Source organism: Adiantum capillus-veneris, chromosome 4, assembly GCF_014529385.1.
Source record: "Adiantum capillus-veneris isolate H3 chromosome 4, ASM1452938v2, whole genome shotgun sequence".
In the NCBI taxonomy this organism is placed as follows: domain Eukaryota; kingdom Viridiplantae; phylum Streptophyta; class Polypodiopsida; order Polypodiales; family Pteridaceae; genus Adiantum; species Adiantum capillus-veneris.
In genome coordinates, this window is record NC_140934.1 from 171664301 (window position 1) to 171691014 (window position 26714).

Genomic DNA, 26714 nt, shown 5'->3' on the forward strand with positions numbered 1-26714 from the left:
AGAGCTTTACTGGAGAAGGTGATTTGGAAGATGTGGAACCGGATAAAGGAATGGGTGATGTCGTATGTGGAGGTATGGGTGATCAGGTTGATGGACTTCTACTAGGTACCAAAGGTCGTCTTCTGTTATAGTACTTTAGAGGGCTCAGTAGTGCGCTTTGACGCTCGATTGACCGCCTTGTATGTGTCATGCAGTGACCACCAATCCAACCAAGCTTTGGGCAAGAAGACCCTTAATTGTGGGGCTGAACGAACACAGGTCTAGACCAGGACAAGTGAGGACAGTGACTATACCACCTGGTCCAAGACCAGGGCAAGTGACTTGACCACCTAGCTAGACCAGGACGAGGAGGACTGGACAAGGACTAGGAGGGACTAGACCAGGACGAGGGACGAGGACGAGGACGAGGACGAGGACTGGTTGGACCAAGGCGAGAGAGGACCAGACCAGCAGACTAGCTACAAAATGCAAGCAAAGTGGGCGAAGCTAGGTAACAACCAACTAGCTTCACGATTTGTATCTCAACAGAGAGTGAGACTTCATTTAATGTCCCACCATGATCGCCAAAATGAGAGCACCTGTAGCACAGATAGTGTGTCATGCTCTCTACAGTGGGTGCTCCTCAGTGCAATGTGCGTGACAATCTCACTCAAAACAGACTGAAAACAGGAAACAATAGACAACAACTGAGCTCACAGAGACACAACAGCAGCAGTAGACCACAACCAATGACTCGACCATCTCAAAGAACTGATACAGACTCTGGCGTGGCAGCAAACTCATCTCCAGCCCAGGACTCTCAGGTACAATGGGGGTGTCGAGGCTCCGATGTGCCGAGATGTTAAGTGTTGTGTGTATCGACTCACTCTAGACGACTACATAAAGATAATCCTGAGCAAACCGCTACTACTCATATATACAACCATAAAGAGCCACCAACGGCTCGTAAATGACAGCATCTAAGTCTATCTCCACTGGGTGGCGGTGGTGACCTGGACACGATGTCCACTAAACCGCCGTATCCCTGCCACGTGTCACTGCCCAGCGAGTCCATCCAATGTGAACCGACCAAACCAAAGACCAACTGTAAAGTCCAAACTGTACTAACTGTCCTGTGAAAGTGACACAGTAGCCTGCTACATTGGCGCACGAGTTCCAGCAGACTTGCAGGAGGAAAGCAAGGCACTAGTGTTTCCCCCATGCTGCTACAGATTTCAGCCGCCAGAATGATGCTGTTGACGACTCCTATGGCTGCCCCAAGAGCACCAAACGTCAGCAGGACCATGTAGACAAATTCCATTGTGAAGAAGTACCTTTGGAGATTGTTTTCATCGCGACAAGCTGCTGTTTTTCTCTGTTTACAGCCCATAAACGTTGTAGGCGGGGCTGATTTACGAGAAGGAATCCAAGAACACACCTCTTCTGTGTCTAGGATTGGAAGAGAGGGTTCTCTGCATAGAGACCTCTTTCGGGGAGTTATTTTCTGAGAACCAAGTTGCTTTCCGAGTTTCAAGTCTTCAGTATTAAGTGATACAATCTATTTATCATAGTATATTTGATATTGTTATGTGCTCCCGTTCATGACATTTACCCTTAGTTTTGATGCTTTCTCTCAAAGTGATGAGCAACAATACGTTCTGCAGATGCTAGTTGTGCGACTCGTGCATTGGCCAAGGTGAGGAAATTCTTGTTAGAGCTGGATCTACTTTCAGCAGGCAGCATTGTACTTCCCGGAAGTCTTCACGGGGTACAATTGGATCGTATATTGCCTACTGCGGAGATTTGTTGCAGATATCCTCGTCCACAAAACCCTCACCTTACAATTGCAAATTGGTCACTCCAGCTCCCTGGGCCGTCTTCCTTTCCAAGAGCTGAGAGGGGGTGTTAAGAGTTATGGAATCTCTCTAGATTCGTCCAATCAATCCCAGTATCTCCGAGGGACACGTGAAAGGGACAATTTCTATTGGGTAGTATATACGCACGCGCATGTCCCCATTGTATAATCAAAAACCTGTAGTTGGTTGGTTCAGTAGGGCTCTCTTGTGGTTGTGCCCAGCCAGAGTGAGGTAATTTTCTCATGTCAGGATTTATTCCGTTGGGCTCCAGTAGGCTAGGAGTAATTTTCCCAACCCTGCCGATATTTTCCCCATGGCCCTACAAGGCCACTGGTACCTCTACTTCCTATTTTCCCATTTATAAAGGTCATGAGATTGCTTCATTTCTAGCCACCAGCCCTTTGTGGGATATATAGGTGTGGGCAAGGGTACAAGGGGAGAGGATGTGTGCCTTGTCTGCAGGATGCCCCTAGTGGGCAACCCTAGGTGATCAGTGGGCAAGGGGGAAGCACTTGCTTGCATTTATAAGCAGCCCCTCCTAGCGTTTTTCATGCAGCCCAACGTTTTTCTTCACCATCAGCAAGGCAGCACCACTGGCAAGTGAGATGGGCAGCAGGGGGATTCCCCTTGCGTTTTTGCTTCTCAGTTAGATGCATAGAGGCGATGTGATCATGCACATGCAGAGTACCACACCTTTGGCACAAGCATTGGAGTGGAGGAGATCCACATTCAGCCACACCATGTCACGTGCGCATTGCATTGGAGCCAGGTGGACAAGCTACTGCTATAGTTTAGCATCGGTCTTAGTTAGCTAAGGATCTAGCCTGACATTTTGTGAGCCTTTGAAGGACGTGCATGACCACGCAGGTCATAGTTGCATATTCTCACTTGCACAGTAAGTCACTTAAAGTCATTTATTAATAAGTGACTTTGACATGACATTTATTAAAAGTGGGTAGGGCAAATGGCTAGAAGACCTATAAAAGAGCCACTTGGCCTTCAGTTTAAAGACAGCAGAACAAGTACCCGCAGTACACATGCCCACCAACGTTTCCTTCGCCAGCACCTTCAACGTCAATATCCTCAGCACCAGCACCTCAGCACCAGCGTTTTCAGTATTCAGCACCAGACCTATCATCTACCCTAGCAATTTCATCAGATTCAGCCCCCACATTTTCCATCACATTCAGCCCTAGCGTTTTCCATCAGATTCAGCCCCAGCGATTTTGCACCAGATCAGCATTTTCAGCCTATAGCTTCAGATCAGCCCTAGCTTTTTGCACATCCTCGGTCTCAGCATCAGATCCAGCCTAGAGATTTTGCATGAAGTACTCAGTACCAGCATCAGCATTCAGAATTTAGCCATTGTATCAGCATTTATGCAAGTAATTAAAGCAAGTACTTGCTCTGACAATAGAGCAAGGGGGCCCTTGCGAGTGGTTGGGACCCCACATGCAGTGTCATCTCTCTTCTCTCTCTCTGCTTCTCTCTTTCATTGTGTTCACTTCAATTCTTTCAAGTGAAGTAGAGTAACCTTGTGTTTGTGTGGAGTATTAGATCTGAGCTAAAATCCTTAAACCCTTCCGTTGCACCTGACATCCCTTCACATCAGTCTCTTGCCAGGAGAAGTTCCAACAGAGCCTCACTAACAGAGCAAGCTAGGGTAGCCCATGTTGAGGCCGAGACATTGGTCTTGTGTGCATGAGCAAATGGAAGTAGCAGCCGGACCAATCTCTGTCTCTCATTCTTAGATGTCATGTCTGTTTCTACCTCGGTGATCTCTCTTCTCCACAATTTCCTTGTTCATGTATGTGGCATTGCAGGTGTTCTCTAGTATCATAGGATATATTTGGAGTTGAGCCAGATCGGAATCGAGGTGTCCACCGGCTCAGGGCCCAGTTCTTCTCCTCATAGCATCTTCCACTGCTGTTTCTAACACACGCTTACCGGATTACTTTTTTTCAGAAGCACAAAGGGACTGCAATGTGGGTCTGACTCGCACATGGTGGACACCCTCAGTTTGCCCTAGGTCTGGGCATCCTCTAGAGACTCAGCAGAACTGCCTTTAGGATTGCCCTTGGGCCCAGCAGATTTGGCTCAAGATACTTTGAGTGATGGCATCCCTTTTGCCAGAGATGACTTTCACTTGGGGGTTAAGCGCATGGTCGACATGTTCGAGGCTAGCCCTCGGATATGAGACAGCAACTTTGAGATTCGGTTTTTTGTGGGTTGGCCTCAGCAATGACAGTGCCTGATTTCTCTACAGCAGCCTAGAGATACTACGGATGGAAGCCTCTTAGCCGCCTTGGCCAATGGTTTGTGTGACCGGAGCCTCGAGTAGTGACAGTCCATGCTTTCTGGTTGGAGCTCGTATACAGTCCGAGTCAATATGACAAGATTCAGGGTTGTTCTGACAGTGTTGAGAGACAGCACCAGGCTTTCATAACGATGTGGCAGCCCAAGCTTTCCTTCTTGGTGGCATTCAGTGGCATTATCAGCCACCTACTTGGAAGTTGGCTTTTCCCTCCTCCCATTTTGTGATCTAGCTGTTGTATATTTATTTGTTCATCATGGGAGAGTCTCCCCCTTCCTTGTTTCTTGAACCATGTACCCTCTTTATAGGGGATTTGTAGACCACTGGCCAGTTTCAGAAAACAAATAGAAGGATCTTCTTCACGCACCCACACTACAATTTACAAATTTTTTTAAAAATATATATATAAATATACACACTTTCCTTTAGGCTTCTCCAAAAAGGGAATTCAATTTAGTCATGCTCTTTGTAATTTTATACTTAATTTCAAGATTACAAAGAGTATTTTATTCCTTTTCCCTTTGCTTAGATCTAGAATTTCCAGGATTCAAAAGGATAGAATTGTAAGAGAAGACACGCTCTCTGGGGAGGTTTATAGGTTTTAACATGCCTGCACGATCTTTCAAGTTCACATTGTTGATATCCCTATGTTTCTTATTCTGGCCTTTCTTGACTACTACTATATGATCACTCTGGGGTCTGGTTTTATTTGTGCCCTTTTCTCTGTTTTGATATTTTTTCGATGCTTTGTCTGGGGTGCATTTGGGTGTACGTGTAGGAAGGGATGTGGGTTTGTGGGTATAGCTGTATGGTGACACCTCCCACTAGGAATACAAGCAATCTACTACAACAAAAGCTATGTACAAGTGAGATCTACAAATTGTCCATCGGAATTTTTTGAGGTTTTCCATATGCAAGGGGAAAATAGTGAATCTGTAAAAAAAATCAGATAAACTCACATGGTAGTCATCGTCGTCGTCGTCGTCATCGATAGATCGCCTCTGTAGAGCAGGAATTATTCCAAATTTATGAAACAGTCGTTACAACAGGCAGGGGTGACATAAAACTACAGATTACAAGCAGACCTTGGGGTGACGATATTTATCTCTCATCTTATCACGCATCCTATCCCGATGACGAGAGCGCTTCTCATATTCCTGATCTCTGTCTCTTCTCCTCTTCTCTCCTTCTCTTCTAGCTCGTTCCGCTTCCTGCGACAAGTTCAAAAATAAAGTCAGATCTTCTGATATCTGTCCAAGATCCAGAAACTCAACGTCCTGCACAGTGTCTTGATTTGAGGCAATCTTGTATCTTAGATTGCCCTAGGTTTTTATTTTTTGGTGATACCATTTATGGTGTTCTCTCTGTATTATTCTGATGTAATTCTACCTTGGGGTCTGTGCCCTTGAGGTGATTTTAATAGACAGATTTTCTCTTTTGGAAAAAAAAAAATACCAGCTCCTCCTCTTTGAGCCTCCTCTTCTCAGCTGCATCAAAGGACTCCTTCTCACTCTGCCAAGAGCATTTTGTCACTATGGCTAGCCAAAAATAGTACTTTAGTATCCAACCACAATTGACAGTTCTGCTGAGAACACACCTCCTTATTGTTGTCAAACCAATCTTGTACAACCTGCTTGGCGTAAAGAGGATCATCACAGAGCAGAATGTTGTCAAAAACAGAACCTGCCTTGACCTGATTATGACATGACAATCTTGCAGTCAAGCGATGTTCACAGACTCGCAGAATATTACACTTCTGCACAACAAAAACTCTTGTACTTTGAAATGCTAGCTTTACACCTCACATCTGCTCACCTGCCAAACCTCTATGCCAATGTACTTAAGAGATTTGAAAACATAGAGATCTGGATCATCCTCAAATTCTGTAAATTGCCAATCAAAGTAGAAAACATCTTACCACGAAGGTGAAAGGGAGTTTGAAGATGACTTGCAGAAATTAGGACAGCACACCTGGGTTATCAATCCACGGAATCCTCCACTTCCCTTTGTGGTTTGGATTCTTCACCTTCTGCTTTGTCATTGTACCAGTTAATCTCAACACCATCTATTTTTTGCATCTAAAACTCTTGGCCTGGAGATTATAAGAGACCTTGAAGTATATTATCACCCTACCTTGCCTTTCCAAGGGCCCTTGTACTCTGGGTTGGGGACAAGCGGAACGCTCCACAGTCCATCTTTCGCGTCGTCCCAATCAGCAGGCTAGAGTGCAAACAAAATACTTTTCTCAAACCTCAAAATAGAAAAAATTGGAAAGCATATAACTGCCAGCAATATTTTGTATTCTCACCTTTGTCACAGTGACATCTGGTATTTCTGGAGATATCAAATCATAGCCCTACACATAACAACGAGAGAAGAAAAATTAAAGACACTTGGCAAGGAAAGAGAACTTCTCTTTGGCAAAAGTAACACAAAACAGATACTTGGTTCAAAGCCTAGGTCAAATAATAAACCTCAGGTTTTCCAGCTTCAGGATCAAAAATGTATTCCCTGTCGTCCCAATCTGCAGGCTGCAAATCCCAAGCTCATGTCAAAAGGCTATTAGTAGGATAAAACATCGACTGGCCCGAACATTACCATGCCATTCGACCTAGGCTGCAAATCATTAATGCACTCAGGCATATATGAAAATCAAAAAAGACACACAGATTGCATGATGTGTCTGGAGAATTGCAGATGTAGACAAAAGATGATCCCACTATCTCAGGCATTGTGTTTAGGTAGATGGTTCACAAAGTGCATTGGAAGAAATTATAAGTGATTATAACCTTTTTTGCATCCACTTGTTTGATTCTGCGAGGTGGGAGTATATCCCAATCGCTGTACAAACTTCCTGCTTCCCTCTCACGATTGTCCACCAGAATACTAAAAGAAGCATCTGGTCGGATAATGAAAGTGTAGAAGTGTGTGAGCTGATCAGTTTCACACTGCAGCTCCTTTCTGATGGGATAATTCTGGCCTTTGTATGAAATAATAACGTGGATCTTTTTGGTGCTTGACCCACAGATGTCCGGCCCAAACATAATGCTGCAAAAGAAACCCCATTGCCAAAGCCAAGCTGCTTTAGTTTTTTTGTCAACAAACACGGTCATCACCAAAACATCACTAAGGCCCTACCAACAAGGAAAAGCCCTACCCTCCTGCCAAAACAAAATTTGCTAAAAGATTCCATTGCTAACAAACTTTTTACCAGTAACCATATATAGAGAAACGTTAAAGCTGGACATGAATGTGCCACACAAGACTGATTGTGCAGCATAAACTGATAACTACGGGGCCTGTATGTCATGGGATCCATTGCTTGAAACACTACCTCTATGATGTAAATGCCACCCTTATGTAGCGCCAAACAGGATGCGAGCCCATTTAAAGGTGCATGCTAAAATGTCACTGCAGACAATACCTGTATGGTGTGTCTCTACTAAACTTTTTCTGATTGAGCGGACCACTCAAGAGTTTGATGTATGCTCCACCACACTCTATTTTCTGTTCAATCTTGACAGAGTACTGAATGACGAGAGTCCTGCCTTTGTTACTGAATTCAGGAAGCATTGCAGATATGCCATAGAAACGAGAGTCGGGATATGTTTGGATGCCTGTATGACGAGCACATTCAGCATTGCATGTCAGTCAAAAAGTGTGTGTATGTTATGTGTCCAAAAATCTAATTGCAAAGGACACACATGATTGTAGACACAGAATTCTAAGCTCATGTCATGTGCGTATATGATTTGCCCACCTACAAGTCTACTTGCAAACGACACACATGATTGTATGCATGCCAGACCTGAATGTCCACAAAATGGACTCACCTTTGTCATCAGGGTCAGCATACCATTTTCCTGCTGTGTGTAGCCAACTTCCTGCAAGCCCTTCACTCTTCTTGTAGTCTGACTTCACCCACCGACTCTCCCATCCATCTGATGCATTAACTTCTCTCTCTCTCTTTCTCTCTCTCTCTCTCTCTCTCTCTCTCTCTCTCTCTCTCTCTCTCTCTCTCTCTCTCTCTCTCTCTCTCTCTCACACACACACACACACACCACCTACACTCACACCACACCACCATACATTTCACACATGAGCTAGCCAGAGTTTACTCATCACATGTCTACGAGGGGATCTACACTCTCGACCCAGATACACCACTCTCTACACTCACTAGCCAGCTTTCCGCAGTTCTACACGTTAAAAATCTTTCTTTCTTTCTTTTTCTCTCTCTCTCTCTCTCTCTCTCTCTCTCTCTCTCTCTCTCTCTCTCTCTCTCTCTCTCTCTCTCTCTCTCTCTCTCTCTCTCTCTCTCTCTCTCTCTCTCTCTATGCACAGTTGCTCCAGGCCTCTCAGTAGAGGAGTGCACTACTTTATTGACTGAGACACTACATGATGCAGCATCAGAGGCATACCCACACACTCAACCGGATCGGAGGCGACATTCTGGGAGCATGCCCCAGAATAGTTGGTATGATGAGGAGTGCAGAGAGATGAGAGCCCAGCTTCAGAGGGATCTTCATTTAGGAGTCATCACCTACAGACAGTCGCGGATTGCTTTCCGGCGCCTTGTGCGAAAGAAGAAACGAGCTTACCTGGCCCAGATGGAGCGAGACTTGTATCAGTTGTTCTTGAGTAGAGACTCAGGCGAGGCATGGCGACTCTTCCATGAGCACTCCCCTCCCCCAGTGATTACTTCTCCTGATGTGTGGGGCCAGTATGCGACATCGTTATATACGGTTCCTGGGCAGGATCCCCTTCCAGATCCTACAGAGCCATGTCCACCTACGAGCACCTTCTTTACCACTGAGATGGTAAAGAGAGCCATTGACAGGATGAGGACCAGGAGGGCTTACGATCATGACGGTCTAGTAGCGGAGCACTTTATACATGCTAGGGATATGCTGATGGAGGTTCTTGCAGTGTTGTTCAATCGTGCCATGTGTGAGGGATTACCTGAGACTTGGAGGTTGTCTACTATTGTGCCTATATTCAAGGCAGGTGATCCTACAGAGCCTGGAAATTACCGCACTATTATGGTTGGACACACACTGGCACGATTGTATTCATCCATTATTGAGCAGCAGTTGAGTAACTGGGCAGAGGGTGAGGGTGTACGGGCAAAGGGACAGGCAGGTTTCAGGAGGGGTTTCTCCACTCTTGACCATATTCTGACACTCAGAGCTATCATTGAGGAGGGCAGGTCACATGGGAGACGGATTTATTGTAGCTTTGTGGATTTCCGCAAAGCATTTGACATGGTACCGAGAGCTCGACTGATGCGCAGACTGCAGGAGATGGGGGTGCCGACAGTGTTGATTTGGGGGATTATGGCTTTATACAGATCAGTGATGGGACATGTACGCACCCCAGAGGGGATATCTGACTTAGTTCACTCCACTATCGGGGTGAAACAGGGTTGCCCATTGTCTCCTACTCTATTTGGTATGTATGTTGATGAGGTGTCTGATTACATTGACAGAGAGGGTGATAGAGGTGCCCAGCTGGCAGGGACGTGGATCCCATTGTTGTTATATGCTGATGATATTGTCTTGATCTCTGACTCACCAGAGGGTATGCAGCGACAGTTGGATGCATTACACAGTTTTGCAGAGGATAGTGGATTGTCTGTAAACCTTGGTAAAACCAAGGTCATGGTGTTTAACACCACACCGCAGTGGATCAGGAGATCGGCACCGACCTTCACGTATGGTCAAGAGATTGTGGAGTATACAGATGCATACACTTACCTTGGGATAGTCTTCACTGGGCCGAGGTTTTCTTTGGGGAGAGCAGCAAAGACTAGACTGACCAGAGCTTATGCGGCCTTGGGAGGCTTGGAGAGGATGTGTTCGCAGGTTCAGTTCCAGGAACCTCGGACAAAGTTATGGCTCTTTGATACTTTAGTAGCCTCAGCTATGATGTATGGGGTACAGGTATGGGGACCTTCTGTAGGCCAGGATGGTTGGAGAGGTATGGAGAGGCCCTTGGTATCTATGATCTCCCGATTGATTAGAGCCAAGGCCTCCGTACCTCACGCGATCATTCGAGCAGAGCTAGCTGCCCCCCCCATGGAGATTGAGGCGCTTACCAGATCAGTGTCCTTTGTGCACAGCCTATGGGATACTACTAGAGACAGATATGCTAGATTGGCCCTTGAGTCTTCCAGACAGTTAGCTCTACAGGGGGACACTTCATGCTCGTATGCACAGATGACTTCATGGTTTCAGACGCATGGCTTCACCATGGACAGGTTGCCCCCTTTCCAGTATTCTCTTCAGGCACCCTCGCTGTCTCTTACACGGGTGGAGATCACTAGACTCATTCGTCAGGACCTGATCCAGCTCGACACCAGGAGGACATGGATAGAGCCGCCTCAGGAGTTGAGCACAAAGATGGCTTTCTATAGAGAGCATCTTCTCCACCTCACAGGAGATGGGTTTGTGATTCGACCCAGCTACATGGACACACATATGTCTCATGGTTTGCGTTGTGCCATTGGTCAGATACGCACATCCTCACATCAGCTCGAGATTGAGACCGGTAGATTCAGAGGGATACCAGCAGACAGCAGGATATGCCGATTATGCCAGAGAGAGCCAGAGACAGAGTTGCACTACATATGTCATTGCACAGTGTTCTATGAGATACGGGGGCGTTTCCACTGCTTATTCAGAGAGGGTTTTGGTCCTCTATCTAGGGTCATGAGTTATGAGGATCAGAGATGTCTTGGACTATATCTACTTGAGTTACACAGGTATAGAGACACTTTACTGGGGAGAGCTAGAGAGAGGCAGTCCCAGAGACACATTACAGATTTCTTTTCACTAGATATGGGACAGCCAGAGGAGCAGCCACCACTGCAGAGCTCGTCCCACACTCATTCGACCACTACTGGCACTCTCATCGACCGAGCATTGGAGCTACAGAGATACAGACGACCGCGACTGAGGAGAGGAGCTACACAGCATCGACGGAGACTACAACAGAAGATTCGAGCCATACTCTCTCGACATCCAGAGTGCAGATGAGGATGGATCCTCACCATTTCTTCCATCTTTGTTTCACACACTGTTACATCCAGTTTACCGGGTACCTATTCTATCAGCTGCTACACCCACGTAGTTTTAGATTGTAGTAGTAGTAGTAGTATTTTGTTCCACTTCTAGTTCTTTTCTAGTTCTTTTGTACCCAGACATGGTATTAGATTCACTATTTTGTAACTGATTGGTCTCATAGGTCATTTTGGCCTTTTGAAGACGTTAATATAACATTTCATTTCATTTCATTTCTCTCTCTCTCTCTCACACACACACACACACACCACACCACCATACATTTCACACATGAGCTAGCCAGAGTTTACTCATCACATGTCTACAAGGGGATCTACACTCTCGACCCAGATACACCCCTCTCTACACTCACTACCCAGCTTTCCGCAGTTCTACACACCTCAGCCCTCAGCTGCTTTCCACATACTACCCACACTGGTAGACCTCCACCCTCTGGGACGATGCCCCAGAACCGGTGGTACGACGAGGAGTGTAGGGATCTATACAAGCAGCTACGGGCTCGACGAGCCTTGGAGGAGATCACTGAGAGTGAGGTCCGGCGACAGATGAAGGCCATCACACGCCGTAAACAGCGGGCCTTCGAAGAGGCACAGAAGCTTGAGCTATACCACCTTCTCATGAGTACAGACTGCGCCACCGTATGGAGGATTCTCAGAGAGCCACGTCCTACCACCACCCTGGAGGATCCTCAGATCTGGCATGATTACGCCGAGCGCCTATACCAGATACCTGGGAAGCCACTGCTCCCGGAGCCACCCGACCCTCGACCTACCACCTCGACTTTCTTCACATCTAGTATGGTGAAGAGGGCTATTCGACACCTCCAGCATGGCCGCTCAACAGACCACACTAGACTACAGAGCGAGCACCTCATCTATGCAGCAGACACCCTCTCCCCCTTGATAGCACGTCTCTTCAACCGCGCTTTGGTTGAGGGACTACCAGAGGAGTGGACCATGCTCACCATTGTGCCGATCCACAAATCTGGCGACACCCCAAGGAACTACAGGACTATCATGATTGGCCACACATTGGCCAAACTATATGGGGCAGCTCTTGAGGCAGAGCTCAGCACATACGCATAGGCATTAGGGCTACGTGCACCAGGACAGGTAAGGTTTCGACGCACTTTCTCAACCATCGATCACATCTTCGTGCTTCGCTGCCTGATCAACGGGCGAAAGCACGGAAGAGACGACTCTACTGCTGCTTTGTGGATTTCCACAAGGCTTTTGACACCATCCCTAGAGAGAGACTCTTTCAGCGGCTCCAGGAGCTGCAGATACCATCTGAGATGATATGGGCCATTCATTCTTTGTATGCACAGGTCATAGGTAGAGTGCCGTGCCCAGGTGGAGTATCGGACCCCATTGCTAGCACCATTGGTGTGAAGCAAGGATGCCCCCTCTCCCCGACCCTATTTGGCCTCTACATCGACGAGATAGCAGATTACATCCTACAAGCAGGCGGGGCGGGCTCCGACTTGGCAGGTACACCAGTCCATATTATGCTCTATGCAGATGATATTATTCTAGTTTCGGAGACACAGGAGGGACTACAGAGCCACCTACACGCCTTGGATGATTTCTGCACACATCGAGGGCTCACAGTGAACCTTGGCAAGACCAAGGTCATGATCTTCCACACCTCCAGGACAGTCCGGAGTAGAGCAGTACTCATGGTAGCAGGTGGACAGGTTGAGGTAGTTGATTCATATGTATATTTGGGGGTGACTTTCACTAGCACCACAGGCAAATTTTCCATGACCCAGGCAGCCAAAGACCGGCTTACACGAGGATATGCAGAACTGGCCACCTTAGAGCGCAGATGCCACTAGGCCCACTTCCAGGAGCCCCGCACCAAGGGGTGGCTTTTTGACACTTCAGTTACATCTGCCGTGATGTATGCTGCCGCAGTATGGGCACCAGGACTCTCAGCATCTCTCTGGACACACATAGAGAGCCCACAGATCATTATGATCTCTCGTTTGCTCCATAGCAAACCATCAGTACCACACGACATCATCAAAGCAGAGCTAGCGGCACCCCGATGCTAGTAGATGCCCTCTTCCAGAAGACAGTTTGCTTCATCCAGCGCATGCGAGAGCTTCCACCAGACAGATTCACACCCAGAGCTGTCGAGGCATCGATACAGCTACATCAGGAGGGGGACACCAGAGCATGGTACTCACAGGTCACAGAGTGGTTCACATCCCATGGCTTGGACATCACAGACTTGCCCCCTTTTCAGTATGATCTTGACTCCCCATACATACGCCTCTCACACCATGAGAGGAATCGAGTTCTCAGACAGGATCTCTGGCAACTATACATCCGACAGACATGGATCGCACCCAGAGAGCCTCTTCCTACGAAGAGGCAATACTACAGAGACCACTTCCTGACCATCCTAGCAGATGGTTTCATCCAGAGACCGAGATACATAGATGTCCACATGCCACATAGAGCACGGGTCGCCATTGGACAGCTCAGAGTATCATCACACCAGCTAGAGATTGAGGCAGGGAGAGCTGCACGTCCCCAGGGCAAAGAGGATATGCAGATTTTCCACAACAGACATTGAGAGTGAGGAGCATTTTGTGTGCAGATGTAGAGCATATGAGGGGATCAAAGACAGATATCCGACTTTGTTTGCAGATCAGCCCACCTTACATCAGATTCTTCAGTCCACAGACCAGCGACTTTTCGGCCGCTTCCTCATAGAGGCACAGTAGCACCGGGACTCTCTCCTTCAGCCATCATCAATTGTGAGAGACGAGCGCCAGACACAGCTTACAGATTTCTTCCAGAGGGGCACAGTAGTACCACCATCCCAGACTACTCAGAGAGGGGTGACTCTACAGCAGGCTAAGGAGGTCCGAGTTCACAGACGTCCACGTCCCCATGGGCGTAGGGCACCCCGACTTCACCAGAGAGAGATCCAGGAGATTCAGGAGCGCTACTACAGATCTCTAGAGGAGAGACGCATCCGGGCTTTTGCAGATCCAACCGCCATCCTACGCGGATTGTTCACACCTCACCCACCCATGCATCATGTCTTACACCCCAGCATATAGGATTGCATCTCTCCCCTGTTTTTAGAATCCCACCCTTGTACCACCTCCCTCCTCCCTCAGTCCTTACACAGGATAGCTATTTTTTCTTTGTACCTTTTCATCCTTCACAGGATATCCAGAGGACACCCACCCCATGTACATTGATTTGTCTCATAGGCCGATTTCGGCCTCCTATGGACGTTAAAATCTCTCTCTCTCTCTCTCTCTCTCTCTCTCTCTCTCTCTCTCTCTCTCTCTCTCTCTCTCTCTCTCTCTCTCTCTCTCTCTCTCTCTCTCTCTCTCTCTCTCTCTCTCTCTCTCTCTCTCTCTCTCTCTCTCTCTCTCTCTCGCGCGCGCGCGCGCGCGACATGGAGCCTGAGACAGAGTTGCACTACACATGCCGCTGCCCCCTCTACTACGAGATACGAGGCCACTTCCATTGCCTGTTCAGAGAGGGTTTTGGACCACTCTCCAGAGTCATGGGATACGAGGATTAGAGATGCCTAGGTTTGTTCTTACTCGAGCTGCACAGACACAGAGATAGCTTGATGATTGGAGAGGCTAGCCAGTCTCAGAGACGGATCACAGACTTCTTCAGAGCAAACACGGGACAGCCACAAGAGCCACTCCCACAGCAGAGCTCCCTTTCATCTCACACCAGAGGCACACTGATGACCGAGCGATTGAGCTGGGAAATCCAGGAGCCCATGACTGCGGAGGACTACACAGCATCGACGGAGGCTACATCAAAACATTCGGAGCACTCTGGCCAGGCATGGACGATGCCCGCTCAAACTATTGACCATGGAGGAGATTGATGAGATCCGCCAACAACCGATGCTAGATATCTTGTGATTTAGCTATCCCAGCAAGCCGCCCATTTTTGCTTAGTTCACATCGACCAGTCTAGGATCCCATGTATATATTTTGTTTTGTTATGTTGTTATATTGTTACTCTGACTTTGTATCAGATCCACCACATTGTAACTTTCTGGTCTCATAGGTCACTTTGGCCTTTGAAGACGTTAATATAACATTTCATTTCATTTTCATCTCTCTCTCTCTCTCTCTCTCTCTCTCTCTCTCTCTCTCTCTCTCTCTCTCTCTCTCTCTCTCTCTCTCTCTCTCTCTCTCTCTCTCTCTCTCTCTCTCTCTCTCTCTCTCTCTCTCTCTCTATATATATATATATATATATATATATATATATATATATATATATATATATATATATATATATATATATATATATATATATATATATATATATTACCTACTTTTTGTACTCAAAACACTGTATCAGATTCACCAATTGTAACATTGGGTCTCGTAGATCACTTTAGCCTCTTCCTACATTGCTATTTGTTACTTTCCTCCTAGTACGTCAATATATGCATCACCTAGAGGACAGTCTCCCTTTGCTATTTTGGATAATGACACATGCGAGTTTTCCAAGGATGGTGACATTATCATACTAGGGGACTTCAATGCTAGGACTGCCCATCACCAGACAATATTTTATGATACTTCCGAGGAGATGCTTAGGGAGCCGGACGTGACAGAGATGGGCCTATACACACTATCACAATATAGAGGAATACACTGAGTATGGCAGATACTTGATAGATATGGGAACAGCATATAGATTGGCCATTTTGAATGGCCTACAAAGATTTTTGACATCTGGAGGTTTTACTTGCTTTCCACACGGACATGGTGCTAGCACAGTGGATTATGTTATGGCCCAACCAGGTCTCATTCCATTCTTTCAGGATTTCATGGTGGGCACTAGGCCACTTGGAGTAGCAGTTGATCATGCTATCTTGTCTTTCACCCTGACGTTTTAGTTCAGCACAGCTCCATTAGGAGAGGTCCCACACACACTCGGTATACCTTCATGAGGGAGACGGATCCTGTGTATATGGATGAGATATACAGGCAGCTATGCACTCAGGAGCCGGGACAGCCACTAGCTGAACTCACTCAAATGCAGACAGAGACACTCCATGCTGCAGCATCAGAGGCATACCCCCACAGCCAGCCTACACAGAGACGATCTAAGAGCATGCCCCAGAACAGTTGGTATGATGAGGAGTGTAGAGAGTTGAGGATCAAATTACAGAGGGAAGTGCTCATGGGTATTACCACACATAGACAGTCACGGATTATCTTTCGCCGCCTAGTGCCACGAAAAAAAAGGGCTTATCTATCTCAGCTAGAGCGGAATCTGTATCAGCTATTTATGAGTCAAAACTCGGGCGAAGCATGGAGGCTATTCCACGAGCATTCACCACCAACAACGGTCACATCCACAGAGACATGAGGGGAATATGCCACATCTCTCTATACAGCATCAGGACAACCACCTTTGCCGGACCCAATAGAGACATGCCCGGAGACATATTCTTTCTTTACTGTCGAGAGAATAAAGAAAGCCATTGACAGGATGAAGACAAGGAGAGCACATGATCATGATGTTCTGGTAGTAGAGCACTTCATCCATGCCAGAGATATGCTTGCAGAGCTCCTTGCTATGATGTTTAATCGAGCCATGTATGAAGGCTTCCCTGAGACTTGGAGTATGTCTACGATTGTGCCTATTTTCAAGTCAGAAGATCCCATGATTCCCGAGAATTATCGCACCATCATGGATGGTCACACATTAGCTAGCCTGTATCCATCCGTTCTTGAGCAGGAGCTAAGTGGATGGGTAGAGCGAGAGGCCATACGAGCACCAGGGCAAGCACGATTCAGGAGAGGTTTCTTCACGCTTGACCAAATTCTGACACTCATAGCTATTATTGAGGAGGGTAGACACCATGGCAAGAGGATCTATTGTAGCTTTGTAGATTTCCGCAAAGCTTTCGACACAGTGCCGAGAGCCAGACTTATACGCAGTTTACACGACATGGGTGTGCCTATAGAGCTGATCTGGGGTATTCTGGCTTTATACAGGACAATGATGGGGCAGGTACGCACTACTGAGGGAATGTCTGACATGGTCCACTCCACAATTGGAGTAAAGCAAGGATGTCCCCTATCCCCGACTCTGTTTGGGATGTATGTGGATGAGTTTTCGGATTATGTAGAGCGTCAAGGAGACAGAGGGGCTCAACTAGCAAGGACATGAATTCCGTTGTTACTATATATTGATGATATTGTGCTGATTTCTACCTCTCCAGAGGGGATGCAACGTCATTTGGATGCTTTGCATACATTTGCTCATGACAGTGGATTATCTGTCAACCTGGGGAAAACCAAGGTTATGGTGTTCAACACCACACCATAGTGGGTCAGGAGGTCAACACCCACATTTACGTATGGCCAGGAGACTGTGGAGTACACACATGCATATACTTATCTTGGGGTAGTCGTCGGTGGACCGGTGTTTTCACTGAGGTGAGCATCAAATACTAGACTGACGAGAGCATATGTGTCACGTTTGTGACTTAACTACCTTACAATACTTACTCATTGATGCAGATACACGAATTGCCATGCCAAGGAGGACCCCTGCGCTTGGATGGTCACACCTCTTCGCCCAAGAGACGTGCCTCTTTGCCAAAAGCCACTCCTTCGACGACTAGTCACACCCCTTCGCTCTACGGCTGCGACTCTTCGCCCAATGGTAGCAGCTCTTCGCCGAAAGGATGTGTCTTTATGTCTAAAGTCATGTCTCTTCACCATGAGACGTGTCTTTTCATTTATGTCTCTTCGTCTCTCCTATATAAGGAGCCCTTGTCTCACACTTTCAATCAATCAATCAAACACAGAGTCTTCTGAGTCTTTCTCTGAGTTCAGTTCAGTTTCTTAAGTCTTAATCATGAGTTTAAGTACTTAATAAAGGATTAGTACCTAGAATCCTCACGGTGGTATCAGAGCAATTTTTTCCCCGGGACCCGAAGGTTGTGAGCCTCTCACCCTCGCCGCTACCCTCTCCCCCCCCCTTCGCGGAGTTGCATGGAAGCAAAAGAACGATGGACAATATACAATCCAGCATGAGGTAATCTTCTCTTCTACATATACATAAGTCAAGCAGAAGACAGAAGAAAGAGATGGGTGCTATGGCATACCGGCTGCACTCCTGGCATGCACTTCTCTGAAGGGATGCACCCTTTGCGTTTCAATCTTCCATGCGCTGGAGCTTCCTGCCTCGCACCCCTTGGCGATGATGGGTCGCACCCCTTGAGAGCCTCATTCCCTGGCAGATGCACCTCTTGGTCACGAGCACTAGCGATGCCTCTCTGGAAGAGTTTCGATGTCTCTTGCGCAGCCAGCGATCTCTTTTTACGTTCATGGTCAGTTTTTTTTTAAGCCTTTAATAAATTGGCTGGCCACTTTAACTTTGGGCCAAGACCAATTTAATCCCTAGTGTGCAAAGGCCTCAACATTTATAAATAAATAAACCAAGGCCAGGCAGCGTAAGAAACTGATGGCATAAATAACGATCACAGCGTCCACTCTCTCTCCCGCGTGGTGGATTCTCTCTTCCAGCGCTGGCAATTTTCTTGCATCGGCTTCACGCAGCGATGGATGGCGATCAATTCTGGATTCCAGTGTCTTATCTCTCTTATATAGACGAGGTTCCCGAAGACATCTTGTCGGAAAATCCTCCTCTTGCTCCTGAAGTGATCGTTATACCAAATACCCCAGAACCGGAACCCGCATACGACCCGGAAGTGATTATTATTCCGGATACTCCAGAACCCATTCCAAAACCCGTCCTTGCACATGTTATTTAATAAATTGGCTGGCCACTTTAACTTTGGGCCAAGACCAATTTAATCCCTAGTGTGCAAAGGCCTCAACATTTATAAATAAATAAACCAAGGCCAGGCAGCGTAAGAAACTGATGGCATAAATAACGATCACAGCGTCCACTCTCTCTCCCGCGTGGTGGATTCTCTCTTCCAGCGCTGGCAATTTTCTTGCATCGGCTTCACGCAGCGATGGATGGCGATCAATTCTGGATTCCAGTGTCTTATCTCTCTTATATAGACGAGGTTCCCGAAGACATCTTGTCGGAAAATCCTCCTCTTGCTCCTGAAGTGATCGTTATACCAAATACCCCAGAACCGGAACCCGCATACGACCCGGAAGTGATTATTATTCCGGATACTCCAGAACCCATTCCAAAACCCGTCCTTGCACATGTTCCCGCGCCACAAGCCGTGCTGGTCCAGCAAGAATATTTACTTTACGTCACCCACCGCCACAAGACAGTTCCAGACTTGGGTGGCGTGCCATATTTTTCTCACCTGCGACTCTCAGCACCTTCAGCATTACGAGTTTATCCTTGGGCGTTACCCCCATCTCGCCTACTCACTAGCAAAGTGCAGAGTGGACGTTGTCAACAATATTATATCCCTCTAGCCCCTGGTACGTGTTCAAAGCGAGTTACGCATTCCGAAGTACACACCTCTGTCGCCCGCTCCAGCTAAGACACCTCCAGTGGAAGAGATCGAGGATATCGAGCATTCGGACTTCGATTCCGACTTCCTAGTAGAGCTTGGCGAATCGTTAGAACCAGCTTCTCCTGTCTACAGGCCTCATACTTCTCCAACGTCTCCTCGATACTCTCTCTGAGGCAGAACCATGTCCCAAGCAGAAGAAGATGGCCAGCAGGCACCATGATTGCTTTCCTCAAAGAACAAATGGAAGCCTTACAACAGACATTTACAACAAGTCTTGCTTCCCTCAACACTCGTTTGGAGCAGATGTAGCACACACACTTCTTCTCGAGCAAACCCTTCTGCTACTACACCCTCTTCTTCAGAAGCTTCAGTGAACGCACACGAAGACGAACCAGATCCTACAACAGAGGTAGACAATATTGAATTACAGCTTCTTTATAAAAAATTTAATTCCGCACAGAAAAAGAAGCTCGATGTTAAGTTGCCAGAACCATACAATGGTCGCCGCGACAAGCGTGTGCTAGACCAATGGATATTTAAGATGGAGGTCTACCTGTTCAATACGGACTTGGTGGAAAGTAAGAAAGTTGCATTAGCTAGTTCATTATTGAAAGATACAGCATTCCTGTGGTGGCAAAGTAGAGTTGTTGACGGTAAACGCACCCCTTCATGGGACAAATTCCGGCGCTCCATTCGCAAAGCATTTGAACCTGCGAATGCGGACTTTCATGCCCGGTCTGCTCTCCGCCACCTGAACCAAACAAGTTCCTTGGCCGCGTATATCACAGAGTTCCAAAGGCTAACTCTGGAGATAGAGACCCTCAGTTCCTCGAATAAACTACACAGTTTTATCAACGGACTAGAACCCAACCTGAAGGATGATGTGCAAAAGTTTAACCCAACTACACTGGATGCTGCCATTGCTTATGTCGAACGGCTTGGAGACAATCGCCGTCCAACACGAACCTCATTTATGAACAATCAGTCTTCAACCAGTGGCCGCTTTTCTGAACGTGGTCATCCAAGCAACTTTAATCCTAATCGGCGTTCACTACAGCAGCCTCAGTCTTCTCGACAAAAATTTTCTAGACAGCAGTCTTTTCGGCCTCGGTTCTCTGGACAAGCAGCGGCTTCATATAACGGTTCCTCTTCCAACAATAACAATCGAAATCGAGGACAGTTTCGGTCTGACCGCCGACGTAATGGCCGTCGTAATGGCTCAGTAGAGCAACAAGCTTCTTCATCGGCTCCCTCCACCTCACAGTCCAGCAGCACAGGATTGTGTACAATTTATGGTGGATCACACAGGTGGTATGCATGCCCGAAGCGTCCAAACCCTTCAAATATACAGCAAAATTCAAATATAGAGTCATGTACAGATTCAGAACACTGTCCACCTCCTATAAAGAACAAAGGCAAACAAGCAGTTCGTGCGATTAGAGTATCCAAAGTGATTAGCGCCTTAATGCTAAATGCCCACAATAGTTCCTACTGATCTTTCTAACCAGGTGCTCAATCTTCTTGGTTTCATTGGTCAACATCCAATCAATGTGCTCATAGATAGTGGATGTTCCACAAATTTTGTCAGCACTTCTTTAGTCAGCAAGCTTCACCTACCAACCCAACAGAGTTTGGAAGCTCTTCAAGTGGAACTTGCAGATGGTTCATTTTTGAACTGCAACAGGAAACTTCAACAGTTACAATTCCAAATTCAGGATTCCCAGGATCATTTAAGCTTTGCAGTAATGCCCTTATCGCAGTACGACATGATTCTTGGTCAATCTTGGTTGTATCAGTATGATCCTGTCATCACTTTCAAAGATCATTCCATACGGCTTTATCATGATCATCGAGAAGGAAACTTTGTGGTCTTTTTAATGCAAACCCTATCACCTTGGTCTCAGCTTTACAAGTTAAGCGTTTGGTTCGCAAGCGTGATTGTGCAACATCCTTGATTATGTTGCGAGAAAAAGAAGCAAAAACGGAAGAAAACTCAAAATCCTCAACATCACCCACTGCTTGCTTGCAACAGCCCTTCTTTAAACCATTCGTGGACTTATTTCCTAATGAGCTCCCAACTACATTACCTCCTCGTCGTCCTGTGGATCATACAATCGATTTGATTCCCTGAACAACCTCCTCCAATTCGAGCTCCCTATCGCGTTTCATATTCAGAATCTCAAGAAATTCAGCGACAATTGGAAGATTTATTTGATAAAGGTCATATCCGTCCCAGCAAAAGTCCTTTTGGCGCTCAATAAGCTGATGATAAAAAACAAATTTCCTTTACCTCGCATCGATGAACTCTTTGATCAACTATTAAGTTCAAGGGTCTATTCCAAGGTCGATCTGAAGTCAGGTTATCACCAGATTCGCATTAGAATTGGCGATGAATACAAAACAGCTTTTCAGACAAAGTATGGTCATTATGAATTTCTGGTCATTCCTTTTGGGTTAACCAATGCCCCAGCAACCTTCATGACCTTGATGAATGAAATTTTTGGCCCTTATTTGGATAAATTTGTGATCACGTACTCGACAACATCCTTGTCTTCAGTAAAACCATGGTAGATCACAAAGAACACTTACAGATTGTCTTTGAGGCATTACGTACAAATGTGTTGTACATCAACAAGAAGAAAAACGAGTTTTTCAAAGATCACGTGGAATACCTTGGACATGTGATTTCTGCTACAAGGATTGTTGTGGATTCAAAGAAGATTAAGGTCATTGTTGACTGGCCTTTACCTCTCACTGTTAAAGATGTGCGATCTTTCTTGGGTCTTGCTAGTTTTTATCACACTGAAGTCCATAAGTTCTCAGATATTGCTTCTTCTCTAACGGAATTGACAAAGAAGGATAAGCTACATTGGACTCCTGAAGCAGAAAAGTCTTTCAATGAACTCAAGCATGCTTTGACGACAACACCTGTCTTAGCAATTGCAGATCCTACTCAACCATTTGACGTGATGACCAATGCTTCTGATCAAGCATCAAGTGGTGTTCTCATGCAAAATGATCGTGTCATTGCTTTTGACATTCGAAAATTTTCAGCAATACAAATGCGATACCCACTATATGATAAGTAATTTTTGGCTATCGTACATGCTTACCGCACTTGGAAACATTACCTTCTTGGCGCAGATTCAGTGGTTAAAACAGATCATCAGTCTTTAACGTATATTTTTACTCAACCAGTGATGAATCCTCATCAAGGAAGATCGATTGAATTTTTGGCAAATTTTCACATGGTGATTCAGTATATGCCTGGTCTACAAAATGTGGTAGCAAATGCGTTTGAGCCGCATGCCTCAGCAACCAAATGTGCAGATGGAAATTCCTGTATGTTTCAAGAATGAATATTTGACAGACAAAGACTTTGGAGATGTTTTTTGAGCCCTCAAATCTCTAAGTCCCACTCCGTCAGAGATGAATATGTTTGCAGCATATACAATAGTAGATGAGTTACTCTACTACATAGATCGTATTTGTGTTCCACACAAAGGATCTTTGAGAAAGATTTTGATACAGGAACATCATGAAGTACCTTGTGTTGCACATCCTGGAATTAACAAAACATATCGGCTTTTGCCAGCAACATATTTTTGGCCGCAAATGCAAGCAGATGTTATTAAGTTTGTGAAAGCTTGTCACTCATGTCAGATCATGAAAGCTTCTCGACAATTACCTCAAGGTTTACTTCAACCTTTATCCGTGTCTCACGAAAGATGAGAAAGTATAAACATGGATTTTATTACCACTTTGCCTCGATCCCCTAAAGGCAATGCTCAAATTCTTGTGGTAGTTGATCGATTTTCCAAAATGGCGCATTTTATACCTTGCAAGAAAACATTTTCTGCTCCGGATGTTGCAACACTCTTCGTACAACATATTTTCACATTGCATGGATTACCAAAATCCATCATATCCAATAGAGATCCAAAGTTTACATGACATTTCTGGACATCACTATTCAAGTCTCTTGGAACCAATCTATTGTTCAGTTCAACCTACCATCCTCAAACAGATGATCAAACAGAAAGAGTGAACCAAATTTTAAAAGAGATGCTTCGACATTACATTCAGACTCGATTAGCATCTTGGGAGGATTATTTGCCACTTGTGGAGTTTGCTTATAATAACTCTCCTCATTCGGTAAATCGAATGACACCATTTCAAGCAGCATATGGACATACTCCTCTTGTGCCTACGAACTTTGTTCTTCAACACAAAGTAGCGTTAGCGGATCAATTGGTTCAAGAAATGCAAGATGTCCTTCTACAGATTCGAGATAAATTACTACATGTTCAAAAAAGTTAACAGAAGCAGACAAATAAGCATCGTCGATATGCAGAATTTAAAGAAGGTGACTTGGTCTTATTGTATGTAGCACCTCATCGCTACAAAGCAGTGAAGTCAGTCTTCCCAAAATTGCGACTTTGCTTCTATGGGCCTTTCAAGATCATCAAGAAGAATTCAGTTCTCAGCTACAAGTTAGAATTTCCGCCTTCATGGGGAAAAATTCATCCAACTTTTCACATTTCCTGCCTCAAACAGTATATTCAAGGAGATTCGCCTGTTCTAAACTTATCTTCTTATGTGCCAGAAATTGAAGATGAACACATTATTCTTGTCCCAGAAAAGATTCTCAATGTTCATCAAAAAGAAACTAGACAAAAGATCATAACTGAATTTCTTGTTAAGTGGATGCACAGATTCTACTTGGCAAACTGATGAAGAAATGCAACAATACCATCACCTCCTCCAAGAATTCTTCGACAAAGGACAGACTTTCATTTGACACATGGGTTTTATTTTAAGAGGGAGGGAATGTCACATTTGTGACTTAACTACATTACAATACTTACTCATTGATGCAGATACGTGACGTGCAATGCAAAGGAGGACCCCTGCGCTTGGATGGTCACACCTCTTCGCCCAAGAGACATGCCTCTTCGCCAAACGCCACCCTCCTTCGACGACGACTAATCACACCCCTTCGCTCTACGGATGCGACTCTTCGCCCAATGATTGCAGCTCTTCGCCGAAAGGATGTGTCTTTACGTCTAACGTCGCATCTCTTCACCATGAGACGTGTCTTTTCATTTATGTCTCTTCGTCTCCTATATAAGGAGCCCTTGTATCATACTTTCAATCGATCAATCAAACACAGAGTCTTCTGAGTCTTTCTTTGAGTTCACTTCAGTTTCTTAAGTCTTAATCATGAGTTTAAGTACTTAATAAAGGATTAGTACCTAGAATCCTCACAATATGCAACCTTGGAAGGACTAGAGAGGATGTGTTCGCAAGTTCAGTTTCCGCAAACAAAGCTCTGGCTTTTTGACACTCTAGTGAATTGAGCTATGCTCTATGGAGTTCAGGTATGGGGACCCTCAGTAGACCATGATGGGAGATCTGGCAACACAGATGGATGGAGATGTATGGAGAGGCCTCTAGTCTCTATGATCGCTCGGATGATCCAGGCTAAGGCATCAATACCACATAAAATTATCAGAGCCGAGCTAGGCCCCCCCCCCCCCCCTCGTGGTGGAGGCATTGACTAGATCAATATCCTTTATATATGGTTTATGGGATCTCCCCAGGGACAGATACGCTCGGCTTGCACTGGAGTCATCTCGACAACTAGCACTACAAGGCAATACAGCATGCTGGTATGGACAGATGACAGCGTAGTTTCAATCACATGGTTTCAACATGGATGGATTGCCTCCGTCTCAATACTCCCTGGATGCACCCTCCTTGTCTCTCACACGGACAAAGATCACCAAACTTATACGCCAAGATCTGATTCAGCTAGATACCAAGAGCACATAGATACAACCGACACAAGAGTTGGGCACGAAGATGGCCTTCTATAGAGAGCATCTTCTCCAACTCACAGAGGACGTGTTTTGTGACTAGGCCTACATACATCGATACGCACTTATCTTATGGGATACAATGCGCTATTGGCAGATACGCACATCCTCACATCAGCTCCAGATCGAGACTGGCCGATTCCGAGAGGTTTCAACAGGGGCCAGGATATGTCACCTATGTAACTTAGAACCAGAGACAGAGCTGCACTACACATGTCATTACCCGGCGTACTATGAGATACGCGGCCGCTTCCACGGCTTGTTCAGAGAAGGTTTCGGACCATTTTCTAGAGTCATGAGATACAAGGATCGGAGATGTCTCGGATTGTTCTTGCTAGAGCTGCGCAGACTTAGGGAGAGCTTGCTGAGGACATCAGGGGAAAAACGGTCTTAGAGACGAACCACAGATTTCTTTACACCAACCAGGGGAGAGCTAGAGGACCAATTATCACAGCAGATCTCAGAGCCCACTCACACTAGAGTTACGTTGCTTGACCGAGCCACTGAGCTAGGCAGATCCACACGCCCACGACCTCGAGTGTAAGGTGCAGCATAAGTGAATGTTGAACTTTGCTCAAGATGAGTGCTCCGAACTGTGCTCAAGGGTTCCTTTTACTTATAGAAGGGAGAGCCTTCTGTTCCTTTAGTGAGAGGGTGCAAGTGATCACAAACGAACTGGATAAACACTGTGAATGAAGGTGCATGAGACTCAGAGAAAGAGAGAGAAGAATACGTCACCAGAATGTTGTCAAAACCCTCCTCCGAAGGCCCCACTCTCTATGGTGAGAGTGGTCTACTATTGATTGCACAAATCTCTACATTGCTTGGACTTGCCGACGATGTAGACGATGAGACAGGCTGAAATCTGAAAATGCTAATGGCTGAAATCTGCAAATCTTTATCTACTGAATTCTGACTCTATGTCGGTGACGATGTCGATGGCGACGAAGTGACGACGACGCGCTGAAAACTGAAAATGTTGGTGCTTATTGAGGTTCCGTTGCGATGAATCTGCAAAAGGCCGAGGCTGATCTGCAAACCAAAAATGCTAGAACTGGTTTTGTCTTGCTGAAGAAATCTGCTAAAGCTAGGGCTGATCTGTTGTGTTGCTGTGGAATCTGCTAACGCTAGGGCTGAT

The 26714-nt window shown here is 45.9% G+C and overlaps 1 protein-coding gene and 1 pseudogene across 1 annotated transcript in view; one reads left to right on the plus strand and one right to left on the minus strand.

Moving 5' to 3' along the window:
• Positions 1 to 26714, minus strand: part of LOC147460356 (calreticulin-3-like) — a 104168-nt gene that overhangs the window by 24687 nt on the left and 52767 nt on the right. The window contains exons 2-13 of the mRNA XM_086511445.1: positions 7983 to 8090; positions 7574 to 7766; positions 6939 to 7197; positions 6624 to 6680; positions 6458 to 6505; positions 6283 to 6369; positions 6121 to 6178; positions 5965 to 6032; positions 5747 to 5842; positions 5605 to 5661; positions 5235 to 5360; positions 5109 to 5150 (exon numbers count right to left, since the gene is read on the minus strand). Coding sequence (XP_086367571.1) covers positions 5109 to 5150; positions 5235 to 5360; positions 5605 to 5661; positions 5747 to 5842; positions 5965 to 6032; positions 6121 to 6178; positions 6283 to 6369; positions 6458 to 6505; positions 6624 to 6680; positions 6939 to 7197; positions 7574 to 7766; positions 7983 to 8090 — 1199 coding nt within the window. The remainder of the gene's footprint in view (positions 1 to 5108; positions 5151 to 5234; positions 5361 to 5604; positions 5662 to 5746; positions 5843 to 5964; positions 6033 to 6120; positions 6179 to 6282; positions 6370 to 6457; positions 6506 to 6623; positions 6681 to 6938; positions 7198 to 7573; positions 7767 to 7982; positions 8091 to 26714) is intronic.
• LOC147460357 (uncharacterized) lies at positions 12790 to 14307 on the plus strand (annotated as a pseudogene).